Source organism: Balaenoptera ricei, chromosome 13 (assembly GCF_028023285.1).
Source record: "Balaenoptera ricei isolate mBalRic1 chromosome 13, mBalRic1.hap2, whole genome shotgun sequence".
Lineage (NCBI taxonomy): Eukaryota > Metazoa > Chordata > Mammalia > Artiodactyla > Balaenopteridae > Balaenoptera > Balaenoptera ricei.
Window position 1 is genome coordinate 77198857 of NC_082651.1, and position 22682 is coordinate 77221538.

The window sequence follows — 22682 nt, forward strand, 5'->3', positions numbered from 1 at the left end:
GCATGCAGCAACGAAGACTCAATGCAGCCAAAATAAATAAAATAAATTAATTAAGAAAAAAAAATTTAACCAAGGAGGTAAAAGACCCATACTCTATAAGGCACCGATGAAAGAAACTAAAGATGATACCAATAAATGGAAATATAGTTTGTGTTCATGGATTGGATGAATTAATATTGTTAAAATGTCCATACTACACAAAGCAATCTACAGATTTAATGCAACCCTATCAAAATACCCATGGCATTTTTCACAGAACTAGAACAAGTAATCCCAAAATTTATGTGGAACCACAAAAGACCCCAAATAGCCAAAGCAATCTTGAGAAGGAAGAACAAAGGTATTACGCTCCCTGACTTCAAATTATACTATAAAAGTTATAGTAATCAAAACAGTATAGTACTGGTACAAAAACAGACACATAGATCAATGGAACAGAACAGAGAGCCCAGAAATAAACTCACACACATATGGTCAATTAATCGACAACAAAGGAGGTAGAAAACACAATGGGGAAAAGACAGTCCCTTCAATAAGTGGTGCTGGGAAAACTGGACAGTTACACGCAAAAGAATGAAACTAGAACATTTTCTCATACCATATACACAAACTTAAAACAGATCAAAGACTTAAATTTAACACCTGAAACCATAAAACTCCTAGAAGAAAACACAGGCAGTAAGGTCTTTAACATCAGTCTTCTCAGTATTTTTTTGATCTGCCTCCTCAGGCAAGGGCCACAGACGCAAAAATAAACAAATGGGACCTAATCAAACTAGAAAACTTTTGCACAGTGAAGGAAACCATCAATAAAATGAAAAGGCAACCTAGTGAATGGGAGAAGATATGTGCAAACGATATGTCTGATAAGGATATAAAGAACTCATACAATTCAACCCAAAAAATAAAAAAACCTAATTAAAAAATGGCCTTGGGGGACTTCCCTGCTGGTCCAATGGTTAAGACTCCGTGCTTCTACTGCAGGGGGCACAGGTTTGGTCCCTGGTGGGGGAACTAAGATCCCGCATGCCACGTGGTGTGGCCAGGAGAAAAAAAAAAAGGGCTTGGGATTAACAAACACACACTACTATATATAAAACAGATAACCAACAAGCACCTACTGTATAGCCCAGGGAACTCTGCTCAATATTCTGTAATAACCTATATGGGTAAAGAATCTGAAAAAGAATGAACGTATGTATATGTATAACAATCACTTTGCTGTACACCTGAAACTAACACAACATTGTAAATGAACTACACTCCAATTAAAAAAAAAGTGGGGGTGCAGGCAGAGGACCTGAACAGGCATTTTTCCAAAGAAGACATAACAAAAGGCCAACAGGAACATGAAAAGACGCTCAACATCACTCATCATCAGGGAAATGCAAATCAGAATCACAATGAGATTTCACCTCATACCTATCAAAATGGCCACTGTCAAAAAGATTAAAAAATAACAAGTGTTGGCAAAGATATGGAGAAAAGGGAACCACAGTACATCACTGGTGAGAATGTAAAGTGGTACAGCCACTACAGAAAACTGTACAGAGGTTCCTAAAAAAATTAAAAACGAAACTACCATACAATCCAGCAATTCCACTCCTGGGTATTTATCTGAAGAAAATGAAAACACTAATTCAAAAAGATAAATGCACCCCAATGTTCATAGCGGTATTATTTACAATAGCCAAGGTATGGAAGCAACCTAAGTGCCCATTGACAGATAAATGGATACAGACATGGTATACGTGTAGAGTGGAATATTACTCAGCCACAAAAAGAATGAAATCTTGCCATTTGCGACAACCTGGATGGACCTGAAGGGTATTATGCTTAGCGAAATAAGTCAGATGGAGAAAGACAAATACTGTATGTTTCCACTTACATGTGGAATCTAAAAAACAAAACAAATGAACAACCAGAATAAAACAGAAATAGACTCAGAGATACAGAGAACTAATGGTTACCAGAGGAGAGAGGGGTGAGGGAAGGGGCAAAATAGGTGAAGGGTTATTAAGAGATACAAACTAACAGTTATAAAGTAAATAAGTCACAGGGATGTAATGTACAGCACAGGGAATACAGTCAATATTTTATAATATAGTGTGGTGTATAATCTATAAGAATATCAAATCACTATGTTGGGGGGAAAAAAGAATGACAGCACTTATCTCTAGATGGTAGAATTATTAAGGATTTTTGTTCTTTTTGACTTAATTATAAGTTCTAATTTTTCTAACAATGGGGTATATTTGTATAATAAAAACTTAAAAATACGTACTAAAAAAACAAGCAAAAAACAGAACAAAAATATATAGTAAATAAAATATATAGCAGACATTGTTGAGTTTTAGATAAACTCAAATTTCAAAAAAAGAAAAAACTGTAACAGCACCTAAATTAGCAAAATAGTTGGCTTAGTTACAATGGGTCTAAATCTATGGCTTGAGCACTAGTAAGAGAGTTATTGCTAATCATGAGATAAAGAAAATATCTTACTGCTTGAATTTGACTTCCATTTTACTACTTTTAGGTAAGACAAGCCATGTCCACAAATCGAGTCATCTTTGATTTCCCCCTTTCCTTTGCCACTGTGAGATGGTAATCTCATAGTTTTCACTATACAAAATTATAAAAGATACTGTATCTCCTCTTTCAGTCTGATATGGAAGTCAAAGCAATTAAAATAAGTGAAAACCATTTCCAAGTATGAGCTTGAACAGTGTCCTATGATAATGGTGTTTGCATTAATCTATGGCTTTTGTGACAATTATTCCTGGCAGCTCAAAAGCTTGTTTTATTAATTTCCTTTGTCTTAATTAGGCAACACATCTGTGTAGCTGTTGGATGGCCAAGTTCTGAACAGCAGAGATGATTGTGTTTATAAGCCACCCAGCTAAATAAACACTTGTCTACTAGTTTGTTACTATCAGTACAATTAAAACAATGATTAAAAGTGAACTGTAAGGGGGCTTTCCCTGGTGGCACAGTGGATAGGACTCCACACTCCCAATGCAGGGAGGGCCTGGGTTCGATCCCTGGTCAGGGAACTAGATCCCACATGCGTGCTGCAACTAAGGAGCCCACGAGCCAAACTAAGGAGCTCACTTGCCTCAACTAAGACCTGGCACAACCAAATAAATAAAATAAATAAATAAATATTAAAAAAAAAAAAAAAAAGTGAACTGCAAGGGACTTCCCTGGTGGCGCAGTGGTTAAGAATCCACCTGCCAATGCAGGGGACACAGGTTCGATCCCTGGTCTGGGAAGATCCCACATGCTGCAGAGCAACTAAGCCCATATGCCACAACTACTGAGCCTGCACTCTAGAGCCCGCTAGCTGCAACTACTGAGCCCACATCCTGCAACTACTGAAGCCCACATGCTCTAGGGCCCTCAAACTGCAACTACTGAGCCCATGTGCTGCAACTACTGAAGCCCCCGCGCCTAGAGCCCGTGCTTCACAACAAGAGAAGCCCCCACTCGCCGCAACTAGAGAAAGCCTGCACACAGCAACGAAGACCCAATGCAGCCAAAAAACAAATAAATTATTAAAAATCTTTTAGGCATAGAAGCAAAAAGATCAAGTCACATATAAAGGTGAAAAAAAAATCAGACTATGTATCATCAGGCTTTATCACCATACTGCTTTATGCCAGAGGAAAATGGAGTAATATATTTAAGAAACTCAAGGAAATAAAATATGTGCTCAGGATTTTATATCCAGCTAAATGATTTTCAAGTATAATGTTCACAACTGTTTTCAACATTCAAAAATTTAGGGAATATTTTTCCCAAGGGCCTTTCCTGAAGAATTTACTAGAGAATGAGTTTTAGATATCCAAAATGACTAGAGAGGGGAAGAGAAGGAGAAGGAAGAGATGAAGCAGCAGCCATTTTCTGCTGAAAGAGTATAAGCCTGAAACTAAAGACTGCAAAGTAGTGATATCATTGAGCTGTTGGACCAACCATAATCTGCCTACCTCTGAAATCTGTGTTATGTTACAAAAGTCAAATCCAATTTTTTTTTAAAAATGATATTGTAGAAGAGTAGTATTTAATAACATGGAAAACTGTTCATTATATATTAAGTGAAAAGAGATTATAAAACAGCATGACCTCATTTTCTAAAGAGAGTAAGTATATAAGTATTAATACCAAAACATCCATAGGATTATGGTTGTTTAAATTTTTTTTTTTTCTGGGTACTTTCTTGTATTTTCCTCGTCATTTGTGACACAGGAATAAAATCATGCCATAACAAAATCTCTTTGGTAATGAGGTCTAAATTGGACTAGAAATCACAGAATTTTATGCTGAAGCAGCTGTTATTATAACTCTTTAACATATTCAGCAAAAATCTCCAAAATTAGAACGGTAATATAAAAGAAAATAATTGCACATTTTACTTCTGCAACATTTTTGTATTTAGGAATGTATGACTATGGATTTTTCTTTTTTGGACAGCCTAGTATTGAGATCATTTAGTTTGAAAGGAAAAAAATGAATGAAGAAAAACATTCCTTAATCTCAATTAGGTTACTAAATCCATCTATATTTTTTACTTTATTTAACAGAAATGGGAATCAAAGGATCTACAAAAACTTTAAAGAAATACTTTTTTCAGTTTTAAAAAGTATAAACTATGTTTATAAACTTTGTTTCATAACTATGGTTTAAGCTATGTTTAAACTAAAGTAATATATAGAAAGCATACCAATGAGCCAAAACCTAGGGTCCAAAAATGCTCATTTCGGACTTCCAAAACTCCATCCAAGGTAGATACCTAATCAAAAACACAGAAATAGGGCTTTTGTATTTGACATATCCAACACAATTCAGTCACATTATGGATTTGCTGTAAGCCTAGAAATGACATGGCCAAACCCTGCCTGAAGACACTCATTAGCCAAGAGAGGTCCCAGACCATTCACTCCAGATACCATTTCTGCTTGTTCAATACTGAGCCAGGGCCTTCTTTTCCAGTGTCTTCTCTGCACCAATCCCTCAAGAATCAGGTCTTTACTTCCCTCATTCACACCTTGTTCAACAGTGTGTAGTTCTTTTCATCTTATTAGTATAGTATATATTTACATCCAGCACTTGTGGTATCAGAATTTTTTTGTCTTCTCAATCATTTCTTTCTCTGGATTCCCTTTTAACAAATTTCTGTACAATATAGGATGTTATTTGGATGTGGGCCAAAAGGAAATTCCAAGGCCAGATATACAGTGTGTGGCCCATTGATACAGTGGCACAGACCCCACTAGCTGAAGCAAGTGGCCAGCTATATTGATCAAAGTGGCCTCTGTGATACTGACAACGAATAGTTTAAAACACTCTCAACATCCAAATAATTTGATTATCTTATTCCTTCATTAACAGTTGGAATTTTATAACAATACAAAATCTAAACCTACAGATCAAGATATTAGGTGCTGAAGCAATCACCATGTAAAGGTGGCCTCTGACTTAATCAAAATCCTAGGTTTGAATACAAAATCATAAAAATCACAGCATTTATATAGCAAATAGTGTGGTCTTTAGACCATTACTGTCTACATTTATTGGGTTGGCCAAAAAGGCCGTTTCGGTTTTTCATAACATCTTATGGAAAAATTCAAATGCACTTTCTGGCCAACCCAATATTTCAAGTGAATGTGGCTTCCAGACTGCACAATTCGTCAAATTGTTCTATTTTTGTCACTATGTTATGCCTCCTACTGTATCATTGTAAAGAACAAAAACTTCCCTAAAATAAAATTCTAGAAAGAGTTGAAATTATTTGTACCCACTCTTTGCATTCTCTAATTATAAATTAAAATGATTTTACTTATTATTCCATCTTACCTCTCTGATAAGTTTGTCCAACTGACCAATAACATGGGGTGGTGTTGTCTGGGGAAAAAAATAAAATAAAATATGAATCTAGAGAGAGAAAAAACTTTTGCAACAGTAGCCCTGACACACAAAAAATTGGGTTATACACCAGCCTTTGCTTTGTTTCACATGTGCCCTATCATGATTTAGGGAAGAAAGGCTTTAATTGACCCACTAATAAAGCAGCATCAGGAATCAGCCCACGCTTATTTCTTATCTTGCAAAAGAGCTGCTATCTCTAAAACCAAATAAGCCTTAAAGAACCAAATAATCAACAAAAAAATCTTTAAGAAAGTAAAATTTTGTATAAGGCATAGCACTATAAAACTAATATGTTACTGTTATTACTACTTCTGGAGAGGGAGATACAACCCACAGGTTTTAGAAAAGGCATGAGGAAAAGACAGAAGGAAAAGCAGTGCTTACACATTCATCTAGTCCTGGGAAACTACCTTTCTATTCAGGTGCTTGTCTATAGGTGTTCCTATTGTTTCATTAAGTAGTGATTCCTCATTTTAAATTTTAAATTTAAAAGTCTCACTAATTCAAGAATAGAAAATAAGAAAACAATCATAACCGGATTATACAATAGCCAAAGCACATTTATTAGGGGAAAATGAGTATCTAAAAAAGATTTTAAGTAATATTGTTTTCACTTGAAACATTATTAGAGGCAAATTTTTTTCATTTATGCTTTTGTCTTACAGCTACATGAAGATCTGTGCCTATTTTGTGCATCAATAGAACTTCATCTGGTTCTTTTTTTTCATAAATTTATTTATTTATTTTTTTATTTTTGGCTGAGCTGGGTCTTCGTTGCTGCGTGTGGGTTTTCTCTAGTTGCAGCGAGCGGGGGCTACTCTTCATTTTGGTGCGAGGGCTTCTCATTGCGGTGGCTTCCCTTGTTGCAGAGCACAGGCTCTAGAGCGCAGGCTCAACAGTTGTGGCGCACAGGCTTAGCTGCTCCGCGGCATGTGGGATCTTCCCGGACCAGGGCTCGAACCCGTGTCCCCTGCACTGGCAGGCGGATTCTTAACCACTGCGCCACCAGGGAAGTACCATCTGGTTCTTACTATTCAAATTTCAGAGATTATTGTTTGGCTTCATTTCCAACAGTGCCCTCCAGTAGCTAAAAATTTCGTCATCTGGTAGAAGAACCCATATCGTTTTATAATCTGGTAAAAGAACATAGCTAATTTTAAGCATGCATATTGAAAGAAGACCCTTACCTGGAGTAATACTTTCCCACTGTACACACTCATGGGATACATAGTGCCAAATGTCATCAGAGCAATGGCTATGGCTGATGCAGTATCTACAGCAAAATAATTACTGAAAAGAAAAAACAATTCTAAATCTTAAATGTATGCTTCACTGGGCTTCTTACAATTTAATCTACAAACTTTAATTATCTAAAGCAACAGGACTGTTTTACCACAGCTGGCCACTACTGGCAATGAGAGCATCTCAAAGGAAAATAAAAGGTTTTCAGGATCCTTTCTTGCCGAAGTTTAGGGGGAAATAACTAATAATTATGTTAATTAGTGTGACGAGAGATGATGAAGAAAAATAATGTGAGCATTTCCCCACAATGTATTTTCAATCTACTTGTCAACTATAAATATTTCATATATATTTATTTTATATTTTATTTATTTTATAAATAGAAACCTTTAACTAGTAATTTCTGATACAGGAAGACCAATAGAATTCATCAGTGATTCTATCAATTTTGCTGTAAACAATAACTCCAATAATTACTATTAAAAATTTTCAAATTCCCCAGGAACTTCACAGGGTGAGATTCTCCAGGAATTTGTTACAGCAACATTGTGACTGAAATGCAACATCTCATCAGTAGTTCACTGTTCTATTAACAAGACAGACCAAAATGCCAATGGTTACAAAGTTGATCATGTACTCTTTTTCACTTTTTCCCATATGTTGGGAATAGAAAATGAGTAAAGACATAGATCCTGCCTTTGAAATGGCAGGAAACATACATGTGAAAAATATAATAAAGGACTTTGGGTACAAAGGAGAAGTCCTACAGGGTATCATGGATGCACAAAGGAGTGAGTGGCAAGCCTCCTGGGGTAGGGATAATGCAGAAAGGCTAAATATAAAAAGAGGTGACAGGGGTTTCCCTGGAGGTCCAGTGGTTAAGACTCCGCGTTTCCACTGTGGGGGGGGGCGCAGGATCGATCCCTGGTCGGGGAAGTTCCACATGCTGCGAGGTGCGGCAAAAAAAGAAAAAAAAAAAAAAAAATGAGGTGACATTTGAGCGGAGCCTTCAAGATGAGCAAGATGATGGGACCAAGATACTGTAGACAGTGAAAGCAGCATGTGCAAGGGCATGAAAACCCTGATGCAGCAATGAAACTATCAACAGCTAAGTATATATAGATAGACGGATGGCTAGTAAGGTTGGTAGAAGCTTCACTGTGTTAACAACTTTTAATTTTTCTAAGTATCCAAAAGAGAATTTTGAAACAGGAAACTATGTTCCAATTTGCAACTTTTAATGATCAGTAGCAAAATAGCAGATAACTAAAGATGTGTGAGAATAAAAATTGTAAGATGAGAAGACTATTCTAATTAGGCCAAGGAAATGATCATAAAGGCCTCAATTTAGGAAAAAGAATGGGAAGAAGGGAAAGATAATATTAAAAAGAAAGATTAAACAAGAGTAGGTGACAAGACTATTGTTTACAACAGCCAAGACATGGAAACTACTTACGTTTCTGTTGACAGATAAATGGATAAAGAAAATGTGGCATATACATACATAAATATATACACAATGGAATATTAGTCAGCCATAAGAATGAAATCCTGCCATTTGTGACATGGATGGACCTTGAGGGCATTATGCTAAGTAAAATAAGCCAGACACAAAAGGACAAATATGTATAATTTCATTTATATGAAGTACTTAGAGTAGTCAGATGCATAGAGACAGAAAGTAGGATAGTGGTTGTCAGGGGCTGGTGGGAGGTAGAATGGGTAGTAATTATTTAATGGGTACAGTTTCAGTTAGGGAAGATGAAAAAGTTCTGGAGGTGGATCGTGATGATGACTGCACAACAAAGTGAATGTACTAAATGCCTGTGAAAGTACTGAACTGTATGCTTGGAAATGGTTAAAATGGTAAATTTTATTTTATGTATGTTTTAACACAATTTAAAAGTAGAATGCAAAGGAATAGACAGTAGTAGCATTCACTGAGACACAAAGTACAAGAAAATGCAGTTTTGGGGATGGGGGGAAATAGGTTCAGTTGAGGTGGACATGAAAAGAAGGTATGCTTTTTGGAATTCAGTAGAGATCTGGGCTAGAAATAAAAATGTAGGAATCACATAGAGGTAGTAAATAAAAACATAATTGTATGTGATATGCTAGGAGAGTACGCAAAACGGCAGGGAGTCAACGAATCACGTCATAAAATTAAGCTTAAGGCTGCTAAAGTCTCTTTCCTAACAGACTTGCTTTTTTTAAAGTTGATTCACATCTACTTCCTCTCTTCCCTCGCTCAGCAACAGTCGCTGTGATTTATCTCTCTTTTATCCTCCTCTTCTCAGTTTCACTCATCAGGTCAGCAGTAAGGAATTTAAACAGTTTTCCAGCCTGCATTATAGACTGTGGTGAAAACTTCTTATTGAATCCAACCCCCATAATTTTTCAGATGAAGACACTTGAGGACAAGACTTGACCAAAGTTGCACAGGTCACAAGCAAACATGCTATGAGCTTAATCCCTAGCCATCCTACTGATGCCCCAGGAATCGAAACACACTTGATAGCAATAAAAAATACTTACTTAATTTCAATTAGCATATAAGTAATACAAAGAGCAAATGCTCCAGCAAGATCAATCAAAACAAATGGATTCATTCGGGGAAGGAAGATACTGCTAAGTCCTGGAATAATTCCACACAAGCTATGAAAAAACAAATAAAAAGAGTATTCATTAGTAGAACTTACATAATACTGATGAAAGTCGAATAAAAGATGACTTGTATTTTCGTATCATACATCTTTTAAAGAAAGCAAAGAGAATTTGGGAACAAAACTCTCACTCGTAAAGGTCTCTTTTGTATCATCAATTAAAAAGTAAGAAAAAGTAAAGGGAGAATAAGAATCTGATCTGGGGGCTTCCCTGGTGGCGCAGTGGTTGAGAATCTGCCTGCCAATGCAGGGGACACGGGTTCGAGCCCTGGTCTGGGAAGATCCCACATGCCGCGGAGCAACTAGGCCCGTGAGCCACAACTACTGAGCCTGCGCGTCTGGAGCCTGTGCTCCGCAACAAGAGAGGCCGCAATAGTGAGAGGCCCGCGCACCGCGATGAAGAGTGGCCCCCACTTGCCGCAACTAGAGAAAGCTCTTGCACAGAAGCGAAGACCCAACACAGCCAAAAAAAAAAAAAAAAAATAAGAAGCTGATCTGTGAGATTCATGTAGTAACCTCAGCAATAATAATGCTGAGACAGATGCATTTCTTGGGCATTCCTTTAACGTTATGTATATCATGAAATCCTATAACATCTTACCTTCGACTAAGATCTGCAACATGCTCTTGAAGCCAACTCGTACTAGCAGCTTTAAAAAGAAAATACTTAAATTATGTATGTAGAATAAACCATTATCAGAAATACTTGATTCTTAAATTTAAAAAATAAGTTCGGTCATGACTGTGTAACATTACAAAAGATCACGTTATTCCTCAAATCTAGAACTTTTTTCTCTTTTACGCCTTTAGGATACTAAATGAAAAGCAGTTTCAACAGCAGTATACAGCTGACCTGAAGGAATAAGTGAACTTAACGTATTTCATTGTTACTATTAATTTGAAGTTTTAAAGGCTTATTATAGTGTAAAGCAAAGCTTCCTAACCAGTGTGCTGAGAATGGGTTGCAGGTACACCGATTACTGACTCGCTCAGCTCTCAGAAAGGCCAGGTGGGAATCCGGCTACATGCAGACGCCTGTCACCTACTGTCCCTGGACAAGCAGCCTCCAGGCTCAAGCATCCTCTTACCTTTATCCCAGGGTGCTACAGAAATTCTCATTTTTTTATGTGTACCACGATGTAAAAAAGATCGGCAAGCCATATAAAAAGTAGCCTGGTACAGCAGTTTAAGAGCAGACTCTGATGCCAGAATACCTGGCTTCAACCCCAGCTCTGCCCTTAACTAGATGTGTAGCCTGAGACAAGTGACAATCTCTCAGGGTCTCAGTGTAAAATGGGGATAATATCAATAAAATGATTTACCTATGGTTATAGGAAGAATTAAATGGGTTCTATGTAAAGCGTTTATCACAGTGCCTGGCAGATAGAAAGTGCTCAATATTATTTTCCACTTAAATTTCAACTAATATTGTATAATAAATTTTGATGTTTCTGTGAACTTTCATTTCCAGCTAATAAAAATACAAACTAGATGATCTTTCTAGAAATAAATTTGGCAATATATATCAAAGACTTAAAAAAATAGTGTATTTTTAACCCATTTATAATTTCTTCTTTGGGAAGAAGAAGCGGAAATGCATACAAGAAATCTGGTACAAAAAAGGGTGGTTATAGCATTATCTGTAAAAGGTTATATATTATTCTATATAACAATAGACTGTTTAAAAATATTCATGACAAAATATTATGCAAGCCTTCAAAAATCATTTTTTCAAAGAGTATTTAATGACAGGCAATACTCAAGACATAATGTTAACTGAAAAAAGCTAAACATAAAATTGTTAATTGATACAATTCTAAATATGTAAAAAATATATATACATGTGCATAGAAAAAAAATTAAAGGAACAAAATAGAAATGTTAACAGATGTTATCTCTGGGTCATGAGATTATCAATACTGTTTCCTTCTTGTATCTTTCTGATCTTCACAGAGAGATACAGTTTCTAAACCTCTGTACCTTCTTAGAATTTCTAGAATGAGCATTATATTATTCTAATAAAGTTTTTTCTAAAAAATTCTGGTCATCACAAATATCATTATTTAATTTTCTAGTTCATGCAATAATTCTTAAACTCTAACTCATACAAATACAACTCATACTTTGCAACACTCAGGAAGTTGCTTAAACCTGAATGGGTGTTTCAGAAAGCTTTCTTCCCTTGGTTATCTTGGTATTCAAGTCAGTGAGACCTAAAAAGACCCTCACCTATTTTTGCTTCAAAGTACAGGTGTGTGGGTCTGTGTACACAGCCCACTTTTGTTTTTACCTCACTTCTCCATCCATCAGTGGTTAACCCTTTGTAGGTTAGTGGGATTCCAAAACACTGAAATTATTGAAAAATGCCAATAATTTAGACCACTGCAGTGAAAAGTCTATCTAAATTTTTAAAGACTTGAAAATAAAAGAATATATCAAAAGGAATAAAGTTTTGCTACTTTCAAATATATGCCTATCCACCATTGCCCAAGAGAAGTTCCTGGGAACTTACTTAATTAACAAAATACAATTATTTGCAATGAGCATAGCAACTAGTCTGTGTACACTGATGCTTCTAAAATGCTTGCAATAAACTTTTCTTAGGTAGGTTATACATGTAAAATCTCATTCATGTTATTTGGTAAATGTAATTTTTTATTGCATGTAATTTAATAGATAAGTCAGTTTTGCCTGTTTTTAAGTAATATGTTATTTTAAAGCTTGTAAAAATTAGATTCCGTTTCATAATTGTTTGCTCAGAGAAAGACTTTAGAACCTTTGGGGTAGTCCTCTCTTCTCTTCAGGATATACTTTCTCATTGATCTATGAATTAATTAAACAAGCAAAAGACCTGTTTTTATGAGAGATTAATTGGTTTTTTATTAACGGTAAATAAAAACATACCTTCAGAGACATAAGCAAAAGGTTTATTCCGAATAGAAAGCATTGTGAACAGGTTGAAAGAAAGAGCCACAAAAGTACCAACTAATAATCTTCCCCTGAAAAAAACAACATTCATCATTATTTTTTTCTTGGTAATGTCAATACGTAATTTCAGCATGTAGAGAGACTAAGAGATGGGAAGGCAGTGGTCTGCTTCAATGGTCTAGTATTTGCAGAGCCAGAATCTGAACTTGGTTCTAGCCCCATGACCAATGTCCTGTCAACTGTTGCTCCATCTTACACAGGACAAAAAAAAAAAAAAGACTCTTAGCATTAACAGTATCTTCTTACAGGTAACTGCTGTTATAAATTTTTAGAAATGCTAATGGTATTTGGTTTACAGTCCACTGGCCGGGTCAGACTGTCCTGAATTAAACTGATCAGAATAGGTAAAGTCCACATAGTTGGCCACTATGTTGTAAATAATAGCAATTCCATCTTTTCTATAGCTGCTACTAAAAGACTTGGAGGATCCAATCTTAAATTACAGAAGACCAGATGGGGCTGGCTTAGGATATTGACCTGGGCCTAGAAATACTGAGGAACCCAAAATCAGGGTAGAAAGGCCTTCCTGTTCAGTATAAAAATTTAAGGGCTTGGGAACAGTTAAGGGTGAAAAGAGAGAGTCTTGGGATTTGGGGATTTTGCTTGTGAAATATCAATGAAATATATATTACCACACTCTGAACTCTGATATTGGCCAAAGTAACCACTATTTAATAACATACCAATTAATAACTGGGAATCAAACTCAACAGTAAATTATATGTTATGTCAAAAGCAAAATCTCACGTGTGTATCTCAGGCTGCTCCAAAAAGCGTTCTGCACTAAAAGAAGGAAATAATGTATTAAATAAGTCCTACAAATTATAAAACTTTATTAATATATAATTAATCTAATAAATTCACAAAACTTTTTAATATGATAACCAACTGTTGATTATTAGTAGTGATGAGACAAGCAGACCCACAAATTATCCTCAAGGTGTAATTCAATCTTTCTCTACCAAACCTGTTTCAATGGGTTTGTACTAAGCCTTAAAACATGTTTGTGTGAATCCTTTCCTTTCATTCACACCTATGACTAAATTTAGTAGCATCAAAGAAGGTAATAAAAGAAGGGTGAAAAGAAGGGAGAAAAGTCTGAAACATGAAGAAATTGTACTATCAAAACTCCAGCACTGCTCATTTTATTTGTATACCCTTCCAGCCAGACGTGTCTCACTGGATTCTTTCATATTCCCAAAGGTGGCGTAGGTAGAATTTGCAATGACAGTAACATTGTATACAAATGTACCTTTCTTTTAATATAAAGAGAGCTCCCAATTGTGCCAAGACTGTGGACGCAAATACAGCTAGGACTTCTAATCTTTCAAATCTGAAATCGGAAAATTAATTAAATCAGCCTAATTCTTTCAATTCACAAACTAGTATCTCTAGAACACATTCATTCACTCACTGTACATGTGCCTACTATAATCCAAACGCTGTTAAAAAAGACTACAGTTTCTAGAATGACAATAAACAATGAACATCACAGATTTTAAAAAGAGTGCCTATTTGTACAACATATACTCCTTAGGGCTTTTATTTTCTAGAAATAACCATTATTATAATAACAGCTAGCACTTAATTGACCCATCTTGTGTCAGACACTGGTCGAAGTGTTTAACATATTACCTCATCTAAATCCTTATGAGGGTTAGTTTATCCACTTTTTTTTTTTTAAAAAGAGATAAGGAACCTGAAGCCCAAAGAGGAAAAGTAACTGTTTAGAGTCATACGGCTTGCAAGTGAAGGAGTCAGGTTTTCAAACTCAGACACTCTGGCTCTAGAGTTCACGATTTTAACCACTACTACACTGCCTCTCCTATCTACACACAATTGCAGTTAATTGAATATGTCTTATAATCCCTAAGCTATCAGCTGGAGGCCACGGGCTGTTGTCTTATTTATCTTAGTTTCTCCCACTGCACATAGTTTAATGGCATTCAACACCTGTAAGTATATATGCTTAAAATTTCTCAAGGAAATAATTATCTTCAGAAATGATAATAAAATAATTAACGATGTTCATCACATTAGTTGGTTTTTTCCCTCAAATGAGTTGATTTAATTCCAGGTGGTACAGAATTCAGAATATTCAGGAGATAATAAAATAATAAAGGACGTTCATCACATTGCTGTTTGTAATAGAAAAATGTTGGAATCAACAACAGACCATTACACATTATTACAAATATAAGAGAAATGTATTTACTGACATGGAAGGATGGAAATGAAAAAAAGTGGGTTATAGGAGAGTACGAAAAAAAAGGTATGTAAATGCAGCAACATTATTTGTGGTAATTGATAAGTTGATACTAAAGTGCGTATAGAAATGCAAATGGTGAAGGAAAGCAAAGACAATCTGAAAAAGAACAAAGCTGGAAGATTTACACTACCAGATAACCAAGATTTCGAAACTACAGTAATTGACACAGTATGGAACTAATTCAAGGATAGACAAATATACCAAATAGAAGAGAAAAGAGAATCAGAAACAGACAAACACATACACAGTCACTTGATTAATAAAAAAGTAGTACATAAAAGCAATAAATAAATTTTTTTCAATAAATAATGTTTTACCAAATTGAATAGCTATGTAGAAACAAATGTGCCTTGACCTTTACCTCAACCCATACACAAAAATCAATTCCAGGGCTTCCCTGGTGGTGCAGTGGTTAAGAATCTGCCTGCCAATGACGGAGACACAGGTTTGAGCCCTGGTCCGGGAAGATCCCGCATACCGCAGGACAACCAAGCCCGAACACCACAACTACTGAGCCCTTGCACCACAACTACTGAAGCCTGAGTGCCTGAAGCCTGTGCCCCGCAACGAGAAAAGCCACCACAATGAGAAGCCTGCGCACCACAACGAAGAGTAGCCCCCGCTTGCTGCAACTAGAGAAAGCCCGCGCGCAGCAACGAAGACCCAACGCAGCCAAAAATAAATAAAATAAATGAATAAAAAAAATCCTAAAAAAAAACAAAAATCAATTCTAGTTTGATTGTAAGCCTAAATGTGAAAGGTCAAACTGTAGAACTTCTAACTAATAACAGGGTAGAATATCTTTATTCTGGCCAAGATTTCTTGACAAGTACATAAAAAGTATTAACCATAAAGGAAAAGACTGATAAATTGAATTTATCATTGAAATTAAAAACTTTTCACTCATCAGAAGATACCTTTAAGAGAATGAAAGAGAAATGGGAGTGAGAGAATATATTTATGTATAAAGGACTCCTATATAGATCAATAAGAAAAAACAGGTAACCCAATCTAAAAATGGATAAAATACTTCAGCAAGCATTTCACAAAAGGGGTAATCTGAATGGTTAATAAACATAAGAAAAAGTGCTCAAATACTCATCAGGAAAATAACTTAAGCCTCAATGAGATGCCACTGCACATCCTAGAATGGCTTTAAAAAAAAAAGGCAATACCAACAGTTGGTAAGGACATGAAGCAACTAGAACTCATATACCGTCAGTGGAAATGTTAAACTGGTAAAACTACTCTGGAAAACTGTTTGGTATTATCCTATCTTCTAATGATGAATATATGCAAATCCTATGACTGAGTAATTTCAAAGACATATGCCCAACATAAATGAGCACACATGTATACCAAAAGAAATGTACAAGAATGTTCATAAGTAGTTTTATTTATAATAGCTAAAAGCTAAAAATTATCTAAATTCCTTTCAATAGTTGAACATATAAACAAATTTTGATATATTCACATAATGGAATATTAGAGCAATGAACAAGAATGAACTACTGCTATATGATGATATATATTGTATCCCATTTATATGACTTCAAAAACAGGCAACAAGAATCTGCAATGACACCAATCAGAATACTGGTTACTTTTCTCAGGGTTTGACTCTGACTCAATATTAAGTCATTAAAGGAGGTTTTGGGGGAACTTGTAATGTTTTATATCATGATCTAGATAGTAGTTATACAAGTATATTTATTTGCTAAAATTCACCAAACTGCACAAGGATATAAGCAGAACAAGCTACAGTCCCTGCTACCAAGAAATTTATATTTTAAAGGGGAAGACAAAAAAAAAACAATTAATTGGGCTTCCCTGGTGGCGCAGTGGTTAAGAATCCGCCTGCCAATGCAGGGGACACGGGTTTGAGTCCTGGTCCGGGAAGATCCCACATGCCGTGGAGCAACTAAGCCCGTGCGCCACAACTACTGAGCTTGTGCTCTAGAGTCCGCAAGCCACAACTACTGAAGCCCATGTGCCTAGAGCCCATGCTCCACAACAAGAGAAGCCACTACAGTGAGAAGCCCACACACCGCAATGAAGAGTAGCTCCCACTCACCGCAACTAGAGAAAACCCGCGTGCAGCAACGAAGACACAACACGGCCAAAAATAAATAAATTAAATAAATAAATTTTAAAAAATTAATTTATAAGTTCTGATAAGTTCTATACAGAGAATTATAGCAGTCTGATGTGACAAGAAGCTAACTAGGTGATCTATTTTAGAATCCATTTTAGATTGGGCCCAGTCACTTAATGACATTAGCATTTAGTGACATTAAGATTGGAATAACAAAACTGGGCTTATCTCGTAAGAATCAAGTGAAGAGCATTTCCAGGACATAGAATAGTTTGTACAAAGACCTTAAAGCAGGAATAAGTTGTGTTCAAATCACAGAAAGAAAGACAGTGTGGTATAGAGGGCATGAGAGTGGTAACTTGAAAAGAAGTAGGCTGGGTCTAAATCATACAAGGCCTTTGTAAACGAGGAAAGGAGTCAGGATTTTATTCTAAGTATGACAGGAAACAACTGGATGGTTTTAAGAAGTAGAATGATAGCATGATTTAGGCTTAAAAAAAAAAAAAACACTGGTTGCTATATGGAGAATGGACTGAAGGGGGTAAAAGCAGAAGCATGGGGACCAGTTAGGATGGTAGTAGTGGAGATAGAAACGGGGGCGAGGACAGATTCTGGATGTGTTCCTAAGTTATCCTGACATAACCTGCTCATGGATAAATGTGGGTGATGAGAGAATAATCAAGGATTTTGCTTGAGTAACTGAGTGGTGGTGTATTTGCTAAGATGTGAAAAACTGCAGAGGAACAGATTTTGGGGGAAGAAAACAAGAATCCTAGCTTGAATTTAAGACATGAATTAGACATCCATGTGAACCTGGCACGAAGGTAACATGACATGAGATAAATCTCAGTGCTGGAGAACTGAATTTTGGAATTATTAAATATAGATGATACTTCAAGCTATGTGACGGATTGCAATTATATTTGATTGCTCCCTCTTTTCCTATTCACTCTAAGCAACTAGGCCAAAATGGGAGCTGTCTTGCCCTTATGTGACCTTGTCTCCTGGCCACAGTAGCTGATCTAAAGACTAACATCTATACCAAGGTGGACCAACCAATAGTTCTTTCTCACTATTTTCTGAACTAGAGCTGGGGAATCCTTTCGTCTCAAGGATGAAGGTGAGAAGGTTCAAAGTCTTGCTAGAAGTTATCATTCCAGGATAGTGGAGAAAAGTGGTCTGAGAAACTGAACCTGACATGCAGAGAAAAGCAGGCCTTTTGAGGTAAGAGAAGGACAATGTCCTGAGTGTTCCAGTCCCTATACCAGTTTACCTCAGTCTTCCCACACTTTGGTTATGTAAATTAACATTTTTCCCCCAAACTAGTTTGAGTTGGATTTCTGTCACTTACAACCAAAAGCCTTGACTCAGAGTCACAGATTTCCATATATGGATATCTATACTTTACAAATGATTATCATATCAATCCAACTCTATCAAATTTCAGTGACACTTATAAATATCTTCATTTTACACTAAAATTTCATGTTTACTTTGTCCCATTATTTAAGTAAATAAAACCTGATTTTGTTCAAAAGAATATAATCCCAATAAATGGTATGGTGGAGAAGAAAGGTAAGTTTGGTCCAAGAGTTTCTTCACCAAAGTTAAATTCTTCTTTCAAGTTGTTTCCTTGAATCTGAAAAGAACTCATTTTTTTCTAACATATTTTTAAAAATCCTCTGATATAAAAGATTATTTTCTAACTTTCAGTAATTTCTAAACTATAGAAACAGAAATCTCAAAATCTTTTTCAGTTCATTGCTGTCACAAATCCAGTCTTAAGATAAAAATACATCTCTACTGCTGCATTAATGTTAAACTATATCCCACTTACTTTAACATCTAGAAGATACATACATGAAAGTCCTTTGTACTTTCTCTAACTGAAATAAGAGATTACCAAAATATTAAAGAACTTAAAATGAACATTTTATGTAAGATTTGTTTTATAAAATAGAAAAAAAATTAATGTGAACATTTTACTTTAATATGATTTAAATTTAAACATTCATGTTCCTTATCTAGAATCCTCTTGGAAGATGCTTTTTTTTTTTTTTTTTTTTTTGGAAGATGCTTTTTTATCTACTTTCACTATCTGATCACTATTCCACTAAACAGGCAGCATTTATTTTCTACAAGTACTGTAGCTAGCTCTTTACTGCCTGGTATAACTACTACTTTAATAGCAATAAGTTAGCAGAAAATAAAATTTGAACTTACCCAAATGAATAGGCAGGGCTAGGTTTCCTCATCATTACCCAGTAACTTATTAAACATGTCATTAAACTAAGTAAAAAGGAAAATAAATTTAGCATTAGAACTAGAACTGGAGGACTTACAGAAAGAAATTTAGCTTTCAGAATACCTAAGTTGCTAAAAGTTAATAGTGTTTGCAGACTAAACTAATAACAAGTTATTCTAATAATTTATAATCTAATGACAATAAGCACCTTAATGTGAGTTTTAACATGGGGAGAAACTGAAAGAAGTTATGATATACCATTAAGACACTTAAATAGAACCTAAACCCATAATTTCTCTACTCAGAAAGTTATCCGCCCTAAATGGTTTCCACAACTGAGCCTGCAAAAAATGACACAGTAATAGTAAGTGTAATTTACTTGATTCTAGGCATATGCAATACATTTTAACTTTGATAAACTTTATTTAATCTCTGTTAAAAGTTAAACTAAATATTAATAACACCTTGACAACATTCTGGATGGGATAAAGTTATGGTTACTTTCTAAGTATAGTGGAGATTCACTCTAAAACAACTTACTACAGTGTGAAATTCAGGTAACAACTATCTGTTTTAGACCAATCAAGAAGATTTAGTTATGTGACTGATGAAAAAGACATCCCTATAACATACTTTTATGGCACGGATCTTGGAGACATATGGTCTAAGCATTCTGCAACCTTTATTTGGAAATATGAAAGGTCCCCAAAGCAGGAGCCAATAGGTCATCTCTCTAGCTCACAATTACATATATACTTTGCAGTTATTAATATCCCTCATTTCTTTTCCCATCCACATGGTTACAGTGGGAACTAGTATGTTCTTACATGTTCCTGCTCCCTGGTCACAGCTGACTCATCTACAGGTAGGCACCTGACCTAAAGTCTGGGTATTATCTTTTCTGTTGCTATATAAATGGGGTATTTTCTTCCAGCATAACTTCTAATTATTATTTGTACATATGGTCCACGTTGATAATTTTACTTATTTCACAGACAACTTTCCTTTAAGTAAAGAAAACTTCATAAATTCAGTGCAACAAACTTTTTTTTAGTTTAATTTTATCGTTTTATTCAAAATAGGACATTTACACAGAAATGTGCATAAAGCACATATGTACATTTTAACGAATAGAAGAAAAACACCCATTTAACCACCAATCAAGGTCAGGAGTAAAACACTGGGGAAGCCTTCTGGAGGTCTCCTTTCTGTTTTTCAAATGAAGTATAGTTGATAACAAATTCCTTACTAGCTTCAAAACATTAAGAAGGGGCTTCCCTGGTGGCGCAGTGATTAACAATCCACCTGCCAATGCAGGGGACACGGGTTCGAGCCCTGGTCCAGGAAGATCCCACATGCCACGGAGCAACTATGCCCATGTGCCACAACTACTGAGCCTGAGCTCTAAAGCCCGCTAGAGCCTGCGAGCCACAACTACTCAGCCCGCATTCCACAACTACTGAAGCCCGCGCGCCTAGAGCCTGTGCTCTGCAACAAGAAAAGCCACTGCAATGAGAGCCTACGCACTACAACAAAGAGTAGCCCCCGCTCGCTGCAACTAGAGAAAGACCTTGCACAGCAATGAAGACCCAATGCAGCTAAAAATAAATAAATAAATTTATTAAAAAAAACAACAACAACAACATTAAGGAGGGGACTTTCCTGGTGGCTCAATGGTTAAGAATCTGCCTGCCAATGCAGGGGACACAGGTTCGATCCCTGGTCCGGGAGGATCCCACATGCCATGGAGCAACTAAGCCCGCATGCCACAACTAATGAAGCCCTCACGTCTAGAGCCGGTGCTCTGCAACAAAAGAAGCCACCGCAGTGAGAAGCCTGCGCACCGCAATGAAGAGTAGCTCCCACCTGACGCAACTAGAGAAAGCCCGCGCATAGCAATGAAGACCCAACACAGCCATAAATAAATAAGTAAGTAAGTAAGTAAGTAGGTAAGGAAGGAAGGAAGGAAGTAAAAACATTAAGCAGCATTTTTAAAACTTACCTAAGAAGATCAAAAATGGTCAGGTAAGTATAGGCAGTTAAAGCTGCAAAACAACAAAAAGACTGATTAAAATGTTACTGAATCCATTGTTAGGAAATACAACAAATCACCAAAATTGTTCATAACAGGGTCATCCATCACCAAAAAACATGAGTCACTGATTAATCTCATATGTTGGCAATTATCTAGTAAATTTGACGAATATATGTAGCCAAAGTTGGTTAATACAAAAGCTTACTTTAGAACCTGATTTCTCCATCAGGAAAAATGAAGCGGCATATGCTCAAAAGCCCTGTGATCAATTTTTTGCCTCCTTCTGTCATCGGAGTACTATTTTAAATGTATTTTTAAAATAGCAGGATGAAAATAATGGTAAATAAAAACATAAGAGTCACGACACAAGAAAAATATTAGATTTCCCTTTTCAAGGGAAAAACTCAATAAATCATAAAATTTTATTTATACACTACATAAACTGAAGAACTAATCTATCACATTAAAAGGAAATCTCACAAAAAAGATACATGCACTCCAATGTTCACAGCAGCACTATTTATAAAACAGACTCACAGGTATAGAAAACAAACTAGTGGTTACCAGTGGGAAAGGGGCAAGATAAGCGTAAGAGATTAAGATATACACACTACTATGTATAAAATAGATAAGCAACAAGGATCAATTGTACAGCACAGGGAATTATAGCCATTATTTTGCAATAATTTTTAGTGGAGTATAATCTATAAAAATACTGAATCACTATGCTGTACACCTGAAACTAATATAATAATGTAAATCAATACCTCAATTAAAAAATAAAAAGAAATCTTAGTTTTTCAAATAGATTTAAATTTTTTTTTTTTAAAAAGCTCATTTTAAATAATAATGCCTAACAACTGAACCAATTTTATAGTTTACAAGGTACTTTTGGAATAGATTCTCTCATTTAAATCTTTTGAGTTATAGTTCAGAATAATATATTCTATGTAAAGGAAGACATACCTTTATTTAAAATGAGAACAATAAAAGTGAAATAATTAACTCCTAAAAATAAGGATAGTGACATACCTATACTATTAGTGGAACTGCACCACATTAGCAGGAAGCCAGTACATGTTAAGTTTATTGCACCAAACAGCAGTATCTTCCAGGACTGTGAAAAAGAAAATCATTCTTATTTGTACAATGCTGATAAACTTCTCTGGGTCCATTCAAGTTGCTGTGATTCATACTCTAATATTCAAAGGAATAAGCAC

The 22682-nt window shown here is 35.6% G+C and overlaps 1 protein-coding gene across 6 annotated transcripts in view; it reads right to left on the reverse strand.

The window, feature by feature from the left end:
- The window catches only part of SLC30A6 (solute carrier family 30 member 6), a 38068-nt gene that overhangs the window by 5377 nt on the left and 10009 nt on the right, over positions 1-22682 (reverse strand). For 5 of the 6 annotated variants that reach the window (XM_059943636.1, XM_059943639.1, XM_059943633.1 and 2 more), the window contains exons 3-13: positions 22495-22579; positions 21430-21472; positions 19406-19471; positions 14071-14151; positions 13566-13601; positions 12735-12829; positions 10432-10480; positions 9703-9822; positions 7113-7215; positions 5854-5901; positions 4721-4789 (exon numbers count right to left, since the gene is read on the reverse strand). In XM_059943636.1, coding sequence (XP_059799619.1) covers positions 4721-4789; positions 5854-5901; positions 7113-7215; positions 9703-9822; positions 10432-10480; positions 12735-12829; positions 13566-13601; positions 14071-14151; positions 19406-19471; positions 21430-21472; positions 22495-22579 — 795 coding nt within the window. The remainder of the gene's footprint in view (positions 1-4720; positions 4790-5853; positions 5902-7112; positions 7216-9702; positions 9823-10431; positions 10481-12734; positions 12830-13565; positions 13602-14070; positions 14152-19405; positions 19472-21429; positions 21473-22494; positions 22580-22682) is intronic. The other variant, XM_059943635.1, reaches the window with a different exon arrangement.